Genomic DNA, 22,297 nt, shown 5'->3' with positions numbered 1-22,297 from the left:
TAAAAGTTTCAAAAGAAAAGAATTTTGCCTGAATATGCTTTTATTATTTGATCTACAGGCTTTTTTGGCGGGTGGGATTTATAGTTTTCTAATAACAAAATTAATGCTTTACTTATTACAGAAAATAACAAATACAAATAAAACATTACTTATTTATAATTGTAGCACTGAGATGGACATTTTAAAGCTTTCTCAGGGATTTGTCAATAGATTTTATTTTGCCCGTGCACATGTAGAAACATGTTGTAATTGATGTTGTGTTCTCGATTAGGGTAAGACCTCCCCTCCCCTTCTTTCACAAGTCTATACAATATGGACCTGGATGGCTACATTGTGCCCAGCTCTGTGCCCTGTTCTTCAGGGGGACAGCTGTATTCCTTCCCTGGGAGGCCTCTGGCAGTTCCTGGAGACATCACTGTTTATGCCAACTGCATTGGGATCAGGGTATGATTCCCTTGGCATGTAACAGGGAGAGGCCAGAGATTCTGCTAAATACCTAACAATATACCGACAAGCCTTCACAGTGAAGAGTCTGACCCCATTACAGTAGTATCCAAGTCCATGCCTCAACTAGGTACTGCCTCATTATTACTCTAACCCATGTCTCTTTTTAGATATCTATGAGCAACTCTTTGGTTATCAGAAATTAATCATTAGCAAGTATTTTCCAAAGGACAATATGATAAGTATGACGGCTTCTGTGGGCCACTAGACACATAACTCTGTTGTCACAAATAGCGATGGATGTTACATTAATGAGTAGATAGTACCTAATAGGGTGGCTACACACTATAGTTTATGTATATGTATGTACTCATGTGTGCATGCCTGTGTGTGTGTGTGTGTGTGTGTGTGTGTGTGTGTGTGTGTGTGTGTGTGTGTGTGTGTGTGAGAGAGAGAGAGAGAGAGAGAGAGAGAGAGAGAGAGAGAGAGATTGATTCATAGTTTTTGCTTGAATGGGAACCTTAAACTTAGAATCACTATTCCTTGAACAGAGTTGCGATTAGGTAGACAAGTATGTGTGTTAGTCACATTGATCAACTTAAGAGGAAAGAGTTTGATTTGGGTGCACGTTTCATGGAGAGGAACACATGGCAGCCCAGAGAGCTCTGTGCAGAACAGGCTTGTTACATCATGGCCTACCCCAGTTAGGAGTAAGGCTGGCCTCTAACCATCGAGGCCCACTTCCTTCAGTTTCCCAGCCCTTGGAAGTTCCACAACCCCCCATGATGGCATCATCATCTGGGGACTGAGTTTTCAAATCCACGAGGCAGCGAGGACATTTCACATGTTAGGGTTAGGGTTAGGGTGAGGGTTAGGGTTAGGGTTAGGGTTAGAGTTAGGGTCAGTTTATCTTCCTTTCCATTTGAAAGTTCTACCCATTTGGCTTATCCAATGAGATTGGTGATTTGATGTGCATTGAATATGTAATGTACAAGGTCAAAGCCAGAAGCAAGTAGAGCCAAGAGATACATTTACTCATCTGGATGACAAATGGAGGTGGTCGTCCCACTAGAGGGTAAGACTTGGTTAAATTCTGAGTATATCATATCCTCAAGACTGTCAATAACTGCTGGTGATATATATGATACATGGGAAAGAAAGGAGTCAAAGGTCATCAAGTTGTTTGGAATATGAGAACCTCTGATCTATGCAAAACAGTAATATCCACAAAACCTTAATGGCACACACCTGTCTATAACTCCAGCGGCTCAGGAGACTTGAAATAGAGGAGCTGGCTTGGAGGGCAGCTGTGAGCTGTCTGCTGTGTGGACAGCTGTATAGACAGGTAGAGATGAGTCTGGAGTTCAGAGAGGTCTGTAATAGGCGCTCTATATCCACAAGACTGGCTTGCATCACGAGAGCTGTGAGTGAAGATAGTCGAAATCAAGCTTGAGCCTTCATAGGTAAGATGTGAAGAAAGAGGAACTAATGAAGCAGGCTCAGAAGTCAGGATGGAAGAGAGAAGGCAAGTTGGTCATGGTAAGTGGGCACCACATGAAGAATGTAGACAGTCTTCTTGCTGCGGCTGCACCATGTGAGTGAGGCAGGTTTGCACATGAGGATTCTGTCCTTGCCTGGGTGGCTCCTCCTGCTAATAGGCCAGTCCTTACCAACTTCAGACCCGCACTTAAACACCACTCTCTCTGCGTCCCTTTCTTAAACAACCTCTAAAGGTTTCTCCTGCTTCTTAGCTGGGGCCAAAGGAAATTATTTAAGTGAATAGAGAATATACAACTTTCTGATGGAAGCAGGAGTTCAGGTGAAAACCTTGAAGTGTTAAGGTCAGGATATATTGTTTTCCCTGCGTGAACTGCATGTGCATCTTTTGGAAGCTTGCAAAAGGACTGGCAGGGGGACAAATGAGTATCTCTCGATGGCAACAGCCTAAACCAAGGTGTTAAAACTGTCAACATCAGATCTCTTTAGGAGTCGTTGGGTATTCGTTCACAAATTGTCTTTATGTTACCAGCAGCAAAAGACTCAACCTAGTGTTGCTGAGGCATTTCCCCTGAATGTCTTCTCTTTAGGGGAGACAAGAACCTTGGCTTTATTCCCTGAAAATGAATTTCGGATTGAGTTGCTATGAAGCAAAGTTGAGGTTTTCAAAGAGGTAGTATCTGCTGTTGATTTAACTGCACATGGGTGGGGTTCTCATGTATCTTAATAGTTATTTATATGGTTTTATAGCTATTGAAATTACATTGTTCAAAGGGTATAATTTTCAACCAGATTCAATGACTATGCAAACTTTTTAAATGAAGTTTCAAACAGGAGCCATGTTACGTGTTCCTCTTAAAGTATCTCTCCTTCCATGAGGAAACTTTTGAGCTTTAGGGATGAGAGTGGCACTGATAAAGACAAACTCAGACGTCACGTACTGCTTTTTCCTCAGGCGCGGCTCTTGGCTGTTCTCTCTTGCTGGAGAGATCTCTCAGACGAGGAGCGTTGTCTCTACAGGCAGTCTTCACAGCAACTCTGATGTTATCAGTCCTACTGAAGCTCTTTCTCCCTCGCTTTGTTTTCTTAGTTTTTAAGAATTTCATATAATGTATTTTGATCAAATCCCCAATTCCTCCCAGGGACACCACCCCCTTCCCTACTCCCCAACTCTGTGTCCATCTTGATTTTCTTATTAAATTCATTAGGTCCAATTTGTGGTGCCCGTACTCATGGATATGTAGTCTTCTACTGCCTAACTTCTTAATCCAGCTTGTGAGAAACACAAACCGGTAGCAGAGTGAAAGGCCTCTGTCTCTTCTATGCACCCTTTATCCTTACAGCCTTTCTAACCTGTCAATCAACTACAAACAGAAGTATGCACAGACACTTTGAAGACTATTTTATTGCATTATCCAAGTGGCTTCATTTTGAGATGTGGTTTGAATTGACTCACTCTAAGATTGATTCTAAGATTGTTGTGTACTGTTGGGCACACAACAGACATTTGTGAATGAATGCATACAAGTTCTGTTCTCTATGTTTCAAAATCTCTTAGTATTTAGTAATGTGTTCATATTTAATAGCTGAAACAGCAGATATAGTAAAATTTTAATATACTAATACTGTAAAAAATTGAACCCTTATTTTCAGTTTATATTTATGAGTATTTTGCCTGTGTGTGTGTGTGTGTGTGTGTGTGTGTGTGTGTGCGCGCATTTTGTGCATGCAGTGCTTAGAAAGGCCAGAAGAGGGCATTGAATCCCCTAGGACTGGAGGTACAAAAAATTGTGGATGCCAGGAATTGAACCCAGGTCCTCTGGAGAGCAGCTAGTACTCTTAACCACTGAACTATCTCTCCAGTCAGTCCCCAAAATACATTTTTATGAGATCTTTAAATATCATTTATCCTAAAACTAAAGCATGCATCCCTCTTACTTCGTAAACAGGCATTTTTTTATTATTATTATTATTTATTACCTCAGGAAAACAAGCTTACTAGGAATTTTTCATAGGGCTGGTCTAGTATAACATTAGGATTTTAGGAGCAAAAAGGTCTTCATTCTTTGTTTACCAGAAGCCCAGAGAGACCATGTGCAACTCTCTAGACCAATGAGTCTGCATGCAGATCCATATTTTTGTTTAAACACATGAAGAAGGCTTGTGGTCACATTGCTGGATTGAAAGCAGTCGATCTTTCCTTCTTTATTCATTTATAGTTCACGATTCAAATAGAAATCATTGAAACATGTCTATCTGGAGAGTTAGTGAGACCTGCTCCCAACTTATAACCCTGGCAAATGTCTGAGTTTCTGATCCTTTATGGGGTAATTAAGTATCCCCTGTATTCTTACATGTGCACAGTTAAGACAATATTTGGAGCACACTAACAAACTGAATATACACATACATACAGCCTGAGTAACGTAAGAATGCCAGCTAGCTAGCTTCCTTGGTCTTAGCATTTTTCAGAGATTAGTACTGAATATTGATTTCTTCATAAATTGTCATTTAAAAGACAGTAGGGGAAGAATGTAACATGACATCAGTGAATAGTGGCTGATTTGACTTCGCACAATTTATTGAACCATTTATACAAATGTGTATATTGCACACACACATACATATATTTGCATGTATATCCTTTTGCTTGACAATGATCATTCTTTTCCTTCCTTAAAATCTTGCTAAAATGTCTATTCAATAGGTAATCTTTATTCTAGTACCTTCTATGAACAGACAAAGTATAAATAGTTCAGATATTGGCACCATGTGGACTCCTAAGATCCACTCTTCCCTTATCTCTTGCTTAATACTCTGCAGAGGTGGCAGAAAACAAACTCTGGACAATATGCAAACGAGCTGCAGGAGCGTGATCTGGTACAACTTTGTTTGAATTTCATACTAGTATCAGCCGTCATGAAACACTATCATTTTTTTTGTTTTCTCATTATTTAAAAATACAAAATCCATCTTCGATAAGAAGACTTTAGGGGTAAAAGCCTATGATGGAGAAAGGCCCTGGGCTTGGTAAACCTGGTCCTTTGTAGTCTTTCTTTATTTAAGTACTCTATTTTCATTAGCTTCCACTCTTCTCCTTTATATCAGAATTTGCCTCCGTATTCCCTTGGTTTTTCTTTTTCTTTTTTGTCAAGGATACTTTGGATGGATCATGTAGAAAACACGATTATCTATACCAGACCCGGAGCTCTGAGCTTGTGTTTTCTCTTGTAACATCAGGAGTATGCCTCAAAAAGACACTCAGATACTGATCTGGGGCGCCTCTCCCTGAGGCTTTCCCCAAGTCACTTGAGAAAGCTAACTTTCGCCTTTTGTGATGGCACATTGGCCGCTCTCGGAAACTCCCATTAGAGAGCAGTGTGCACAGAATGGTCTTGGAGGATGGGATGAAGAAGAATTCTCTCCCAAAACACAAGTAAACAAAACCTTAATAATTTTTGTTGCCGTTTTGAATAAAAAATAAAATCAATTATAAACTGAGAGGCTGGTGGGAACTTTTCATGGATTTGTTCAAATTCACAGTAGAAAATGGCGGAGGGAGAGAAAGAGCCATGTCGGTTCAAATGAGCTGTGTTTGAGGCAGTGATCTGGGAGTCAGCTAGCATTGTGGTATCTGTGACCACCTCTTACACTGACTGCTGACGGGCCGCAGAGGGAAATAGCCTGTCAGTGTCACCAGGGAGTCAGTGTCACCAGGGAGTGGCAGAGCTACTCTGTGGTAGTCAGGAAGGCATTCACTCCAACTCTGCAATCAGTTCATGATCTTAATGAAGAAGGCAGGAGCGTAGGGACGCCTTCAGAGAGGTGCCTGAGAGGCACGTGAGATCCCGTGGACTTTCTTGTGGACAGCTAGTGTGAAATGTAAATTCTGTGTTGTGGTAAATATACAGAATATTGTAGCCAGGTGATTCGGACGGCAAGTGTCAGACACACTCAATTTTTGCACAACATTTTATTTATTCGGGCTTTTACTTTTATGAGGAGGGTTTTAGAGCCTCCTCATAAGGATAGTGTGAGAGAGTGAGAACAGAGTAGTGTCTCTCTCCAGCATCTTCAGGATGAGAAGAGCAGGTCACTCAGGGGTTAGACCTGTTCACAGTGGCATGCAACCCAGCCGTGATGGTGCTAACATGGTCTACGTCAGTGGTTCAGAGTGTGATCAGAAGACACAAGACACTCAGAGTATTTCCAAGCTGAAAACTAACTCTATACTAATACTATACACATACACGCACACTCACACTCACGCACACTCACACTCACACACTTGTACACACTCACACATACCCATACCCACAAACTCAAACACATACCCTCACACACACTCACACTCACACACACACACACACACACACACACACACACACACACACACAGAAGCATGTGATATCTTAGAAGGTCATTATTGCTATGCTAGCATGTACTCTTCTGTTTTCCAAAGCTTCCCCATTCTCATGCTCAGCTGCTGAATACTGATAGAATTCACCCGAACAGGAATCTGGAAGAACTTAACAGGCTCCTATGACAAAACTTTGTGGACTGCTCTTTCTGATATTCGATAAGCCTCTTCTGACACTGAAAACAGGCTCTACCACTCTCTTAGCATGCACATGTACATGAGGACTGAAGGCCTGGAGAAGTAATGGCTTAGGCGTGTGTCCTGTCTGATCCTGAACATGGGTGTGGAGTCCTCAGCTCCTTTTCTGACCATGCGATCAGGCACCCAGCTCTCAGGGAACTTCCAGGAAACAGTGATCTTCGAGCACTGTCTTCCCAGAAGAGCAACTCCTCAACCCAGCCCATCCTTCGGGAGTGTGACAGCAAGCTCGTGCCCACAGACACGGAGACAGAAAACACACCCTGGTGGCTTGCTCCCTGATTGCACTCCCAGTGTGTCTGCTTTGTCCTATGCTACAGGAAAAATAGAACATTGGGTTTTTTTTTTTTTTTAATTAAGAGATTTCACTTAAAAACCATACATTGTCAGCTCCCTTTGAAAATCTGGGTGATTAAGCTGTATAGACTGATGTGCCTGCCCATACAGCGAGTCAGCTGCAGCCTGAATCCCATGTTCCTTTTAGGAGAAATGTGCAGCTTCCAGTGTCCTCAGGCCTCCCTTCTCTCTCCTCATCACCTTACCCACTGTACCCCTCAGCCACATTACCTGTGTATGGTGTCTGATTGAAAATACCTATCAGTGCTCTGTTCCCAGCCTAGCATTTCCAGGCTCCCTCTTCCTCTCCCTCAGCCCCTCCTGTCTGTGCATATGGGGCCAGAGGTCAACCTCAGGGTCCTTCTCAGTCTCTATCCACTGTTTTATTTGAGACAGCCACTCTCACTAAGCAGGCCCTGGCTGCTATGGATGGTGTGCCGAGCCAGTGTTCCCAAGACCTGTCTACCTCCATGACCACAGTGCTGTTGGGATTACAAGTGGTGGCCTGCTCTTTTTAAATGTGTCTTCTGGAGATTGAACGCAGCTCCTCACGCTTGTGAGGCAGACACTTTACTAAACTGAGCCATCTCCCCAGCCCTGCCATCTTATTGGAAAACCCAAGAGAACCGATAGAAATGTTGCAAAGAAAAATTTCCCTCTACTTCCAAACCCAAGTGTAGTAAAGCCCTCGGTGTCAGAGCTGGGGAGAGAGTGAGTCCCTTCCTTACTAAAGCACGGCATTCTGATTCATTAAAGAAAGGGGCTCGCTCTGCCAGTGAATCGGTGTTTATTTTTAAACGTGCAGCCGTGTCTCTCTTTAAGGGGAGTAGTGAAATGAGCACATTCCGCTCCCTGCCCTCATTTCATGTTTATTTCCGTCCCGTCTATTGTCTTCATCATTATCGCGTCTGGACCCTTTCACAAAACTGAAAATGCCCGAGAACCCACTGTGCACGTTAGGCCAGACGGATTTGAGGTGGTCAGCCAAAAGTACCTCAGTAGCCATAGGATTTTGACAAAATTAATGAGTTGCAAATATTTACGCTTAAAATAGCATCATCCCATTTCAACAGTAAGCAGCATCTATCCTAATTTCTAAATATAGACTTGTCTCTTCTCCACCTTAGCTTCACCCTGGGCGGCAAATTGTTTTATAAAGCTAGAAATCGTCTCTATATTCTGACTGCTTATGGCGAACGGACTATGATATACATGGTTAGCATGTAGTATCAGTAAACAGTGGGATGGACAGATGGAAAGGGACGTACATGCGTCAACTGTGGATCCCTGGATTGAGTCACAGTTTCCAGTAAGAATTTGCATGCTTCCTTATTTGAGGATTAGCTGAGAAAGTTTTTCCTTTTTCGTTTTCTATGTGAGTACGAGTCTCGCTCTGGCTCTGGCTCTGGCTCTCTCTCTGTCCCCCTGTCTGTCTCTGTCTCTCTTTCTCCCTGTGCATGCGTGCGAGTGTGTGTGTGTGTGTGTGTGTGTGTGTGTGTGTGTGTGTGTGTCTGTGTCTGTGTGTGTGTGTGTGTGTGTGTGTGTGTGTGTGTGTGTGTGTGTGTGTGTGTGTGTGTGTGTGTCTGTGTGTCTGTGTGCACTCCCTCATTTGCTGACTTAAGGTTAAGAGGCAGATTCTGATCTACTTACTTCTGAGGAAGCTGTCCCTTGGGCTGCAAGATGAAGCTGAAGAGTCTGGAGGGTGTCTTCCCCACTAAGTCTATCTCTTTGCAGTCACACATGGCACGGGTATTTGGCCATTAGGGAAGTCTCGTGTGTAACAGTAGCTTTTAGGCAACGTCTCCTCTGAAGGGGGCATCCAGCTCCTAACCTATGGCTGAAAGAGAAACACCATTGTCCATTAATACTACTGGAACGAAAGATGAATGGGGACTTGGCCTTGATCTGACAGTGAGCTTGACTTTGATAGCTCATCCCTTAAAAAGGTCCTTTTATATCTATGAAAAAAAGCATGACGTCAAGCCAGCAGGGAAACTGATATCAATATTTAAGACCAAACTAGTAGGAATTAAAAAAAAAAAGTCCCTTGTGAGGACAGCTTTTTTTTACATGCATAACTAATTAGCTTAGGTTATTATAAGCTGAGCTGCTGTGATAACGTCTCCGGCGGTGCCTTGGGATGCCTTGTTTATGGTGCGGTCTTTATGCCGGTCGCTCTCCGGATTGGAATTACAGAGAGTAGAGGGAGAGGAATAAGTGATCTGCGGCGTCTCCTCGGTTCGGGGCTGTCTGAAACGTTGCTATGCTGGAAATGCTAGAATACAGTCACTACCAGGTGAGCGTTCGTTCCCATCCACACCTGCAGCCTGACGCAAGGGAATATAGATCAGTCTCTTTAATGTCATTCAAAATAAGGACAGATCCGCTCCTTTAATGCTATTTATTTTCCGATGCCCTAAGAAGTAATTTACTATAGTTTTAGAAATAGTTAATAGCAGTAAGATTTATTTCCCTAGTAGGTAACTGCTTTCTCCCCACCAGCTCTTGTTTAGAGTGTACGAGATAAAATTGTGTTTGTCAGTGAAAAGTAACTTTAAATCGAATGTCATTGATTTTGTTTATTTAAAAAAAGGCATTTCTAATTCCCTGTTAGCGTTTATGGAAATGGACAGCAAATACCGTGCTGGTTTCTAAATATGTATGCCTTTAAAAACACACATACAAGTGGTACTCACTTGAATGTAACTGCTTTGAGTAGAATTGCTTTCTCCATTGTGTCCATTCATAATTAATATCCTGAATAATCATATTTTTGTATATGAAAGGTAGTAACCCATAACTCTTTGATTTAAACATGGCAATATTTATGATTATTTCTATGTCAATTTTATAGTTATTTCTTAAGGATTTTGCGTGTGCGTGTGGAGTTTTGTGTGTGTGTGTGTGTGTGTGTATGTTTATCTGTGAGTGTGATTCTGAGTGTGTGTGCTACTGGGTGTGGAGAATGTGTGCATGATTGTGTGTCTTTGTGCATATACGTATGTTTTAACAGAAAGCTATTCTATTTGCCAAGGAAAATGGGATAAACAGAATTGTGCATTTTCAAGTTTGTTATTTTGATTTTGTGTCGGGGAGATTTTTTTCTCATAGATACTTGCAAGTATTTAATAACTAGCTGTGAGAAAAAGGGCACCAGGACAGAATCGAATGGATAGTTAATTATCAGGGAGGTCAAACACAGTTTGTACTGTGGATCCTAAGGGCAACAAATCCTGCGATTTAAATTCTCAGCTTTAGTACTGTCAATTTTATTTTATATTTTTAGCACAATGACCAGTACCTTACAGGGGATTGGTAATCTATTCTGTTGGTTGACTGGCCAGCCTCACAATGTCTGCTACAGGAAGAGGTGCTTGAAACCCCCGAATAACACTGCTATCTTCTCTTCCCTCCGTGGCCATGCTCAGGTGCAGACCCACCTGGAAAACCCCACCAAGTACCACATACAGCAAGCCCAGAGGCACCAGGTAAAGCAGTACCTTTCTACCACTTTAGCAAACAAACATGCCGGCCAAGTCCTGAGCCCGCCATGTCCAAACCAGCCTGGCGACCATGCCATGCCTCCAGTGCCGGGGAGCAGCGCACCCAACAGCCCCATGGCTATGCTCACTCTTAACTCCAACTGTGAAAAAGAGGTAATTCACATCTCCTCTCCTCCTCCGTTTCTTACACTCCGTTAACTGTCTGTGGGATACTCTACTCGCCCTTAGCGGTGGACTGTCTCTTGTCCACCTGGTCACGTCACCGGCCTGTGTCCTAGATCTACTGGCGTGGCCCTTCACATTTCAGCCTCCGTCATGAGGACTAGGTCACTGGGTTTATTGCACAAGGCAGGAGACCAGACTTGCTGTAAGTGGAATGTGGAGGCGAGGATGGCTCCCGTTGCCCCCATCTCCTTCCTGAGATGAGTGTTCTCTCCCCTTCTATGCCTTCCGGTTGTGAAGCGGCGAACATTCAGACAGAGGAAGGGGAAGGTGGAAAGGGAAAAAGCAAAAATAGAAAAGGTGTGCGGCAGGAGGCTTAGAGGCTCTGCTTGCTGTGAATGTTGGGGATATTATTTTTATGTTTCACGGAGTTGGAGAAAGAAAAAACCATGGACCATGTATGGGTGGACTGGAATTGGTATTTTAAAGGAAGATCGGGACTTATTACCATATCCGGTCAATCTCATAATGATCGGCTGCTCAGTGAGTCTGCTTCAGTAGAGGCTAGATTAGAGACAAGACTCCAAACCTCAAGCTAATTTTTCTATCAAAATTTGGAGCATAAAATTGGCGGGGGTTGGGGGGGCACTGCTGTGATTCAGTGCCTGTTATTTCCAAATTATGAGAATGCGAGCCTCATTTTAGTAGAGGCCTACTATGTATGGAAGTGTTAATGTGAGTTCACAAGTGACTGTCACACAACTTTTGGGCTATTTCAGTCACTGAGGGACTAAGTCTTTTCCCCTCTGCCCAGGCAGAGCACTTCTTATCCACCAGTATCTGCCATACCCTTCACCCAAGACCCCAGCATTATCGTGTTCCTTGGTTCCCATCCACTTGTTTGAGAGCTCCATCCATTGCCTTGCTATGTCACTAACATCCTGTGAATGTGCTGTTCAAAGGTGTTTGCAAATCCAAGTCATGGACTGTCTCTGCTTCTGTTTCTGCAGGCGTTTTATAAGTTTGAGGAGCAGAGCAGGGCAGAGAGTGAGTGCCCAGGTATGAACACGCACTCTCGAGCTTCGTGCATGCAGGTACTGAATGACCCGGCAGGCTGAGGATGTAACATTTGATCATGAGTGAGAATCTATATTTGTGAATGATCAAAGCTCCTGATGACCTCAGGGCCTCCTTTCCTCCCATTGATTTGTTTGTTTGTTTGTTTTGATAGAAAGATCTATGAACAGGGCCATTTTCTTCATAGTAACTCATGAATGACTATGTAACAACGAAGAAGATGAAATGTGCCTGCCCCTTAAGTTTCTCACAGTCCCAGGAGAGGGAAATATACATAGATTGTCATGGAAGACGCACGATGATCTAATTTGCATAAATCACCACACATGTCGGGTACCAGCCCTCTAAAACATACTTTAGAAGCCGAGCTGTGTCAGTTCCTGCACTGTTTTATAAACTCTCTGCTCTCATATTATGAAGTTTCAGGAAGTTAATAATAGCACACAAGCACTTCCCCGGTGTCTGAAGATCATTAATTAAATATAATTCAGTGAGTAAATGGCACCGTTTATTTGTGCATTTATGTGCTTATTCAGATGTACATGATAGAATGTAACATAAACAACAAAATAGGATTTTTTGCTTTTATATATGTGCTAAAATGTGTAATATTTTAATGATACATTAAGGACACTAATTTTGCTCTCCTAAAACTAAAGTCAAAATTTATAAAGAAAAGTGATCTATATGTTCCCAGCCTATATCCTATTCATCAACTCAGTCAAAAAGCCAAATAAATAGAGTTGGCATGCCTAGGAATGGAAACTAACGTGAAGTATACTAGCTCTAGTCAGAGCCCTCCTCCAGTTACTCTTCAGAGAAATCACTTGTTACTCATTCTTTAGATTAGGTGTTTACTACATTCCAATCCTCTGAGCAACTTGGAAAGTTCCTCCTGAAGTCTCATCCTTCCCCAGTGAGGCAATAGACATTATTGTCCCCATTCCATAGATTGGCAGACTGAGATTTCTGAAGACTGGAGGCTTTGCCCTTTATCCAGGAAGAAGGTGAAACTAGATTTGAACACAATCCTCATGCTGCTGGAGCCTCACCTCTTTAATGGGAGGCGCACATGAACTCAGGGGTGCCCTGGGCATTCTTAGAGTTCACTGTGTATCCACGCAGCACTCCTCAGACCCAGGTATAGACACCTCGGCACACGGTGTTTACAAGGAAATGTTTCCAGACGCTGCCACTGCTGCAATGCGTGTGTAATCACCGTTGTTTATGATGCTCGCCAGTGTTTTGGTACTTCAGCAATAAAATTGATCTAGTGGGAACATCAGCTCCACAGCCGTAATGATAACCTCGTCCCGCTGTGTTCCCTGGGGAGCGCCCAGCTCACTGGCAGCTGTACAAAAAGGTGTTTTCCCTACAAGTGACTCCAGAGGTCAGGGGACCCCGTGGAATGCAAGGGCCGTGAGCCGGCTGTGTTTCCTTCTTCTAGAAGGCTGTGGGAAAGGACAAGCGAAGTGGTGGCTTTTGTGCAAGTGGGGTTTCCTAGCTCATCTTTCCAGTGAAAAGGGAGGTGGCTCAACAGAATCACAGCCCAGCTCTGCTCCTGGTGTGGCTTTACGCTGCTTTTCATCGCTACACCTGAACAGCGGCTACCCTGCTAGTACCCTTGCCCCCAGGGTGATAGTGTACCAGGAGGAAATCCCCCAGATGAGTTCTTGATGCCTACTAATGGCTGGAATGCTAGCTGTTAAGTGAATTTCTATCGCCCACTCCTATTAGTGGGTTTCAGTAATACCTTGATTTTTTACTTGGGGAGAAAATAATTACTTCTTAGACTCTGCTGCTTTAGGTAAGAAAGGGCCAAGAAAGTCCTTTTGGGGGTGGCCTTGCACCTGTTTCTCATTGTGGCTCTTTTTATCTACAGATGGATGATGTAATTGATGACATCATCAGCCTGGAATCAAGTTATAATGAAGAAATTTTGGGCTTGATGGATCCGGCCTTGCAAATGGCAAATACGGTACCGATGCCCTTTTTCTTTTGTTTTCTGAGGAAATCTTGAGGTCATTCTCTGTTCATTCCCTTCTTCCCGACCCCAACTCTCACCTGCAAAGCTCAGTTTATTTACAAGGTTTCTTGGGGAAATTTATTAGTAATCAAATGGGAAAGAAGTAGGTAATTTTGACATCAGAAATTAATAAGTTTGCTCACGTTTATCAGGAACACTGTGATTAAGCTCTATGTGCAGGAGTGTAACCTCACCTTGCTTTTTTGTTTTGTATTTTTCTACTTCAATGCTGGGAATTGAACCTAGGGCCTCACACATGCAATGCGAATAATCTGCCACTGATCCATATCCCCAGGCGCTCCCCTGTCTCTGTCTTTGTCTCTGTCTCTGTCTCTCCCTCTCTCTTTCTGTGTGCGTGTGTGTGTGTGCATGTGTGCAGTGTATTTGTACACGGGTGTATATGCAAAACTGTGCCAATGTATGTGGAAAGCAGATGTCCACCTTGGATGAATGTCCTTGTTCAGATGCTGTCTGCCTTAGAAATTTACCTTGGATAATGTACCAGTACGTTATCACCCTGGACTAACAGGGTAGCCACTGTCCAGAGACGTTCTTTGGCCCGCAGCTCCTAGGATCTGCTTGATGCTTCTCCCTCAGCACCAGGATCACTGATTTCTACCAACACGGCTGGGCTTTTACTTGGGGGCTGGGGCTGGGGCTGGGGCTGGGGCTGGGGCTGGGGCTGGGGCTGGGGCTGGGGCTGGGGATTGGACTCACTCAGGCTTTATGCCTGCAGTAGCAAGCACTATAACACACTGAGCTATCTCCCCAGGTCACTTTCAATAAAGTAATACAACTTTTGATAAACATTTTTAATTTCGCTAAACATTTTCACTTCTGATGAAAAGGTTCCACTTCTGAGAAAACAATCGAGCTCTTTAGCCAAGTGAATCACTGCGAATGGCACTCCTCACAGATGTGTCTGTTTGACCTAAGAAGCTTGAATGTGTCTTGTAGGTGGGCTCTATATTCTCTGATGGTAGGGAGGTGCGGAGGCTCTCCTCCCCCAGCAGAGCGGCGCACCCCAGCTGGAGTTCATAAACCAGTCCTCGTGAATCCCTAGCTGCTTACAGTGCTGTACAGGCCCCTTTCCCTGTGTCACTTGCAGTTTTGTCCATATTGTTTATTCTATTTCAAGCCTTATATTCATATTTAAATTCCTGTCTTACCAAAAAGGTCTTAAAGTCCCATGCGAAGTTGCTTCTGGTCACTGCCTGAATTGGGATGGCACCATTGCTGCCTGAGATACCGATGGGCTGGGCAGTGAGCAGGGCACTGTGCACGCAGACCATGGTCTGCTCAGTTTTTCATAAGGGCTGTAAGTTATCATCTTCTTCAGTAACTACTGTTCAAGACTAACCTGTGTTAAGGAGAAAGGAGACAGGGGGTAGTTACTGAGAGAGTACGGAGTCTCATCCTCAAGGAGAAAAGCACCATTTCAAAGAGTATCCGAATACATGTAACAGAGACTGTGCTCAAAAGCAGTAACATCTGCATTGTGTGATTCTTTGTTTGAACAGAGTAAACATTTTTTTCCAAAAAAAAAAAATACTAACTTCTTGAAGTGAATGCTCTGAGCTAGGACCAAGACAGCCCCTCTTTACTTAGCAACACGAAAGTCCAGTTAATTCCTTTTTTAAAAATATGTACTGATTTTTTTATCGTGTCCCCCAAAATCTCAAGGCTTCCCCTTAAAGAGCCAGAGTCTCTTTCCAGCATAGCTAAACGCAGTTTGTAGTTACGTCTGTGTGTGTGTGTGTGTGTGTGTGTGTGTGTGTGTGTGTGTGTGTGTGTGTGTGTCCCGGTATACCAGCAGGGGGCTGGTTTGAGAACTTGGAGACCAGAGGCTGCTGTTGGGCAACTCCCTCAGTTTCTCATGACTTTATTTGCTGAGGCAAAGGTTCTCACTAATCCTTGAGCTCATTGATTGCTTGGATTTGCTAGCCAGCTTACCTGGGAGATCTTCTCTCTCAGCCTCCTGAACAACTGCTGGGATCTCAGCCTGAGATGGCTACTCACGCACGGCTTTTCATGTGGGTGTTGGGAACTCAGACATTCATGCTTGTGTGGCAGGATTTTATCTCCCCACCATCTCTCCAGCCCTGCACTGTGATTTTTTTTTTCTTTTGAAGAACCAAGTGATCTGTGGGTCTGATTAAAGTGCCCATGCCAAACTCCCCCTATGTGCTTTGGCTCATGTGGATCCCTCAGCTTTCATGGTTTTATACTTTGTCAGTAGCCAGAATCCTGGGATAAACATGAATAAGGCACTGCGTGAAATTCCACTAGGGGATTTAAAAATAGACCCAAAGGCACAGGCTTATTTGAGGTGTGAGCTAGCAGCGGGGCATGGTCATCTCAAAAAGAGATTTTGCTGAGGAAGTAGGTTGACAAATGCATACCTGGGCACACTCAAAGGTACTGTGAAATGATCTATTTCATATTATCATTGATTTTAAATTTTGTGGTGATGGGGAACTTTAAAGTTACTAGACCCAAACCAATACTCTGGCCACCAACTTCCTCTTGCATATTGTTCAAACTCATACACAATATCAGATACCCAGCTCTTGAAGGAAGCAGTGAGACATAGTGATTAGGACTTAGAACCATTCCCGGGTTCAAATCCAAAGTGTACTCTTACTCTGCACACTTGCATGCTATCGGAAAAAAAGGGCTGCTAATTATTTCTAACTCGTTTATCTTCCTACCTAACAAAGAGTAAATAGCATTTAGCTTTGAAAATAGAGGCTGCATTCAACCTTACTGTCTTAATTATTCCTTGTAATTTGTTCATTGCAAGATCAAATACCTTTACTAGCGTGGGCTTCTTCAGCTGGTAGTCATTAAGGCTCAACAATGTGCCACACTCTCTGTCAGAAACCTTTGCTATATAGCCATGGTGTCCCTCGCAGTGATTTGCACATTAGCACCATGGTCCCAGCTCACTCCCAGCTGAATTGTGCTTGCCAGCCCTTCTAAGGAATAGAATGCACACTGTGCACGGAAGTCTAGTTCTGCATTAGCTGACCAGCCCTGAGAAACTTTCCCCCAAGCTTGACAGCATCTGTCCACATCTATCTGGGGGACTGGGGTCTTAGCTCAGTGGTAGAGCATTTGCCTAGGATGTATGAGGCCCCGGGTTCTATTCTGAGGTCCACAGTAGATGCATCCTGGGCAAGATAAAGGAGCTAGCTGTAAAGGGAAGCTTTCTAATCTTGAGCTCACAACCTGGAAGGGATAACCATACTGCCCTGTTCATGGAACTGGGCAGTTGAATAGCAGTGTGGCCATATCAAGGGGATTCCCACAAAGCAATCTTCCACAGGAAATGGTGAACTCTTTTTCTTGCATGTCTCAGGCTGGATCAAGCAAAGTGTCACCTCACGGGCTTCTTGTCCTGATAACAAGACAGCATTATGTAGAGGTTGGAAGCTCACTCTACATGTAGGTTTTGTTAGTTTTATTTTGGTTTTGCCATGCTGAGTGTAGAACTCCAGACCTCATACCTACTAGACAAGTGGTCCTACACTGAGCTATAACCCCAGCCCTTATGCATGCACTGTTGAGTGAGCCATTTGATTTCTCTGCCTCAGTTTCCTTGTCTGTAAAGTGTTGTATCAACTGCAGTTGACTTGATGGGAGAACTTGAAACTCTTATTCACAAGAAGTAGCCTGGCCCCAATAGGCTCCTGTCAAAGCGAAGACCACCACTGGGTGTCGATCATCTTGGGGTTCAGTTGTCTTAAGTTGAACAACTGACCAACTGCAACCTATTCCATTTTAATCGTTCCCCACCCCCACACTGAAGTTGAACTTGACTGTTAAATTTAGTTTAGGTATTTTTTCCCCCTGCTTATTTGACTCTTTGAAATCCTTTGTTTCAAGTTAACTACTTCTTGAAAAGTGGAAAGAACGTTGGAAGGAAGCTATCCTAAGGGAATTGAGGTCTAGAGGTAACTGTTCCAAGGGCACAAGGGCCCTATTGTACTCTCCCAAACAAAGAATAAAAGTCCCTGTTTACTTGTGTTAACTGTGCAATTGATATTCAGATGGAGGAAGGGCCCCATCCACAGAGAAAAACAACATTTTACAGTGATCACTCACTTGGGAAAATGTTCATTTTGGTGATAAGAGGCACCAGTGTGCTCAGTTCAGACTATGGCTGGGGCAAAGGCAGCAGCACCCTCACCTAGTCTTACCTGAGCTAACCAGACTGTGGCTCTCTGGGTCCACACTGCCCCTGTGTATGGAAGTGAAATCCTGCCCAGAGGTATAAATGCTTTGCATAGAAAGTCTAGCCAAGATGTAGGTCAGACAGGTCAACATGTGTCTCTTCCTCTCTTCATCCATTATGACTTAACCATAGCAGGGGATTCTTTTCTAACCCAGAAAGAGGACCACAAAATTGTGTTCTTTTTTTCCCCTCTTCCTTTCCTTTCCTTCCCTCCATCCCACATTTTCTTCTCTCCTCCTCTCTCTTCCCTCTCTCCCTCCCCCTTCTCTTCTCTCTCTCCTCTCCCTTTTCTTTAACATACATTCTTCAATGACTGGTTTTGATTTGGGATTTTCGAGATAGTCTCATGTAGTCCCCCTGCTGGTCTTGAACTCCTGATCCTCCTGCTTGTTTTCTTACAGTCTGGGTGGCAGTATGTGCCACAACGCCTGTTTTTTAACTAGTTGTACCTACATGTGTCTCTCATTTGTCCCTAACACATGAATATCATTACAGAAGTGCACGTTCATATCCAGTTTGCATATGAGGACATAAGGCCCTCACAGTTTCTATTTCTAGAGCCACTGGATTAATCTCATAGCTCACTGTTTGCAAGTTTTAACTTGTATTCTTGGTTTATTAATGTTCAGGCATAAGTCCCCCAAAGCTAAAGATCTGAACTGAAGTTTAGACTTCAGTTCCTAGTAGCTTTTGCAAGTTTTGTCTTTCTGGCCTTTTCTAGTGCTCTATGTAAACATGCTAATGTCTCTCTGTCTCTCTCTGTCTCTCTCTGTCTCTCTCTGTCTGTCTCTGTCTCTGTCTCTGTCTCTGTCTCTGTCTCTCTCTCTCTCTCTCTCTCTCTCTCTCTCTCTCTCTCTCTCTCTCTCTCTCTCTCTCTCGTTCCCTTCAGTTGAACAAGAACAAAACCAAACACAGAGAGCAAGGTTCACCCTGAGGTGACCTGTTTCTCAATAGAAGCTCTCAGAGCAATGACTGCTAATAATCAGGCAGGGTTTATCAGAGCCTTAGCTGGGAGACATTGAAACGTGGTCCAAGGACATTTTAAATTAGCACAGTGCATATTCATTGGCGTGCGTGCCAGGTGTGTGTGTGTGTGTGAGTGTGTGTGTGTGTGAGTGTGTGTGTGTGTGAGTGTGTGTGTGTGTGTATGTGTGTGTGTGTGTATTATGTTTATGCAGATTCTATAAGTGCTCATTTCCCTGAGAACTGCCCACCTGCCTGTCCCACCTGTCCCCACAATCTCACTAACACACCAATTAGAAAGCAGCTTCCGTTGCGTACCGCACCCTCCAGCCCCATCTCTTTAGCCAGGGCTTTCGCTCATGCCTACACCAAGGCCAGAGACCAACACCAGGAGTTTCCCACCGACTTCTTTTTGAGCCTGAGTCTCTCACCAAACTCTGACCTTGCCAGCTGGGCTAGACTGGCTGGCTGCTGGTAAGCTTCAAGGATTCTCTGTCCAACAACCTCTTCAGCACTGAGGTATGAAGGATGTGTGCCCGGATTTTATGCGAGTGTTGGGAATCCAAATCAAGTCTTTATGCTTGAACAACAAGTAGTTTATCCACCGAGCTGTTTCCCATTTCCCGCATCTAAAACTTAAAATAAAAAAACCCATAAAGTTCTACAACCCTCTATCTGTCTGTCTGTCTATCATTTATCTACCTACCTATCTACATTGTGTGTGTGTGTGTGTGTGTGTGTGTGTTTAGATGCAAGTGTGTTACAGTGCACGTGTGGAAGTCAGATGTCAATACAGGGGACCCAGGAACTGAACTCAGGTTGTCAGTCTTGGCAGATGTCTTACCTGCTCAGCCATTTAGCTAACCCCCAAAATCCAAAGTGTTTAGTGTCAACCTCATGCCTTAAGTAGAATTTGATGCCTAATTGCATTAGATAAACTATAGTCCAAAAGCCAGTGAGCTAAATATTATATAAAGTTCTCTTTTGTTTGTATAAGATGTAAATGAAACATAAATAAATTTCATGTTTGCATCTAGGTATTAGCCCAAAGATAAATATTTGTATAAACATTACAAAATAATAAAGAAGTAAAAACAAAAAACCCCATAAAACCCTCAAACCCTTCTGGTCCAAGGTTTGCAAGTAAAGCTAGTGCATCCTGTATATTGAGTGTCACCTCCCTGTGTACCTCTGGGTCACTCCATGTTACTCTTAGATGTTTTCCGAAAGGAAGGGCATGTCTGACACCTGATAGCATATGAGCAGGCAGACGAGAGGCTAATCTGCAAAGCGTTGCGATGCAGCTATTAAGGAATTACTTGAAATCTTCTGGAAGGATGAGGGTCTGGGTTGGAAGGCGTGAAGCACAGCTAATGTGGAGAGAGAGTTCCAGGGCAGAAGAGGAGGAACTTGTGACTGTGTCTCCAGCTGTCCGACATCATTGTCAAGAAAAAATGAAAGTGAATTTGCTACTTTAAAGCAGGCGCTGAGGACACAGCACCACTCTAAGTGCATAAGCTAGCAAGGCTAAACATTTCTTTCAGCCTTTCTTTACCGCTGTACATTTTTATTAAAGTCTTTGAGCTCCCTCTTGTGGCTCTTTGAATAATTTCACGCTCAAGGAAGCCAGCTTTTTCTTTTGCCATAAGGACACTGCTTTACAAAGGGAAGTATTCGCCCTTGCTTTTCTTTACGAAAGAAAGAGAGAAAAGTAGGGAGAGAAGGAAGGAGGGAGAGAAATGTCCTCTGATGGAAGCCACGCGTGGGCTTCTATTTCACAGGAGTTGCTGGCGCCCGTGGGACACCTCCCACTTTTGACAGCAGGTAACACCTTGCCTACATACTTGGAACGCGCCCACCAGACAGAAGTGTGCGGGCCACCCCTTTCACTCCCTGTATAAACAGATCATATAATCCTGTGTGAATGCTCAGGCTTTGCTGTTGTACAGACACGGTTCTTTATAGCAAAGAGTGTCGTTTCCATAAAGCCTGGACTAGCGTATGAGTGTCTTTGGGCAAACTGCAGTCGGTCAACGACTCATTGCTTTTCTTGTCTGTGTCTAGTTACCTGTCTCTGGAAACTTGATCGACCTATACAGCAACCAGGGCCTGCCACCCCCAGGCCTTACCATCAGCAACTCTTGTCCAGCCAACCTTCCCAACATAAAAAGGGAGCTCACAGGTACGTACCTAGCACTATGCTTCTTACTAGGATACTCCGCTCTCGTCCCCACTGGGCAGCATTACCAAGGCAACAGCAATGTTTCCTGTGCAGCTAGTGGATGTGGTTCCAGCATCTGTGGCTCCCGAGACTCTGCCGTAATTTAATATGCAGCATTAAGACGTTAACTTGCCAGCTCCTTGCCCATGCGCTCTGGGTTGGGGATTATAGGCAGCCCTCCCTACCCACTGTATCTCCTGCTTGCCACACCCCTGGAGACTTGAGTTAGGGGACCCTGTTTTGAATTTTCCATTTGAGTCCACATTTGGGATCAAGTAAGAATTTATTTCTTGCATCTTTCGATGCCTTCTCCTCTTTTTACTGTATCATATGCAAGAGATTTATTATAGAGGGAGAAATAAATCATAAAATGGAGTCATCAGAATGTTTGCTCTTGTGGCAAGTGTGAAATTACCTATTTTGCCACTTTGTTTGATGCTTTAGGGAAGGCGTTTGACCAATAAAACATGACAGAAACTGTATTAGAACTGGCATTCTACCATGGTGAATTTTATGGTCCTTGCCCCAAATCCCTTCTTATTATTTAGTTCTCGCCTCTTGCAGAATTGGGGGCAGGGTGGGAATGTGGGGTATGGATTTGTTGTAAAGATTGCTGTCCTATCCAAAAGCATTACTACAAAACTATTTCAGAAAATTTCAACATGGGGAAAACATTTTTTCCAGAAAGTACTAATTGGGGCTTAAAAAGTAAGCAAAAACTATCAAGAACAAAACCATAGAAACCATTAAGGACCAACGGATAGTAAAACCCTCTTATTGTATATGAGAAACGGAGCGAGAGAATGGTTTGCATTGATCATCTGAATTTGGAAGATTCTAATTTTAATTCTGTCTGTCTGCATACACATACATACATGCACATGGGGTTAGGAGTTTTGGGATAGCAGGGTACATTCTGAGCAATATGTCGCGTGATTTTACGGCGGTATGAACATCACAATATGGCCTTACATAGACCAAGGAGACTGTAAGGCCATTAAATGATGTAATCTTAGTTATATTTATTCATTTACATTCTGTGTGAAGCCTCTTTTTGACTATTTCAATGCAGTGTGACATTGGTATTTACATTTATGATATATATAAATACACCATATATTTTTTTAGAAAGGAAAGTAACGGTATAATAAGTCTCAAAATCGATAAATAATAAACACCACAACTTGTTTAATGCTTTTATTTGTTCCTCACA

General features: G+C 43.4%; 1 protein-coding gene across 4 annotated transcripts in view; it reads left to right on the top strand.

Annotated features, from left to right (window-relative positions):
• Mitf (melanocyte inducing transcription factor) overlaps nt 1–22,297 on the top strand; it is a 202,275-nt gene that overhangs the window by 166,366 nt on the left and 13,612 nt on the right. For all 4 annotated transcript variants that reach the window (XM_032906035.1, XM_032906033.1, XM_032906034.1 and 1 more), the window contains exons 3-6: nt 10,324–10,551; nt 11,571–11,654; nt 13,520–13,615; nt 20,928–21,045. In XM_032906035.1, coding sequence (XP_032761926.1) covers nt 10,324–10,551; nt 11,571–11,654; nt 13,520–13,615; nt 20,928–21,045 — 526 coding nt within the window. The remainder of the gene's footprint in view (nt 1–10,323; nt 10,552–11,570; nt 11,655–13,519; nt 13,616–20,927; nt 21,046–22,297) is intronic.

This window comes from Rattus rattus, chromosome 6 (genome assembly GCF_011064425.1).
Source record: "Rattus rattus isolate New Zealand chromosome 6, Rrattus_CSIRO_v1, whole genome shotgun sequence".
NCBI lineage: Eukaryota > Metazoa > Chordata > Mammalia > Rodentia > Muridae > Rattus > Rattus rattus.
Note: the sequence above shows the minus strand (reverse complement) of the source record. Positions and strands in the feature narration are given on the sequence as shown.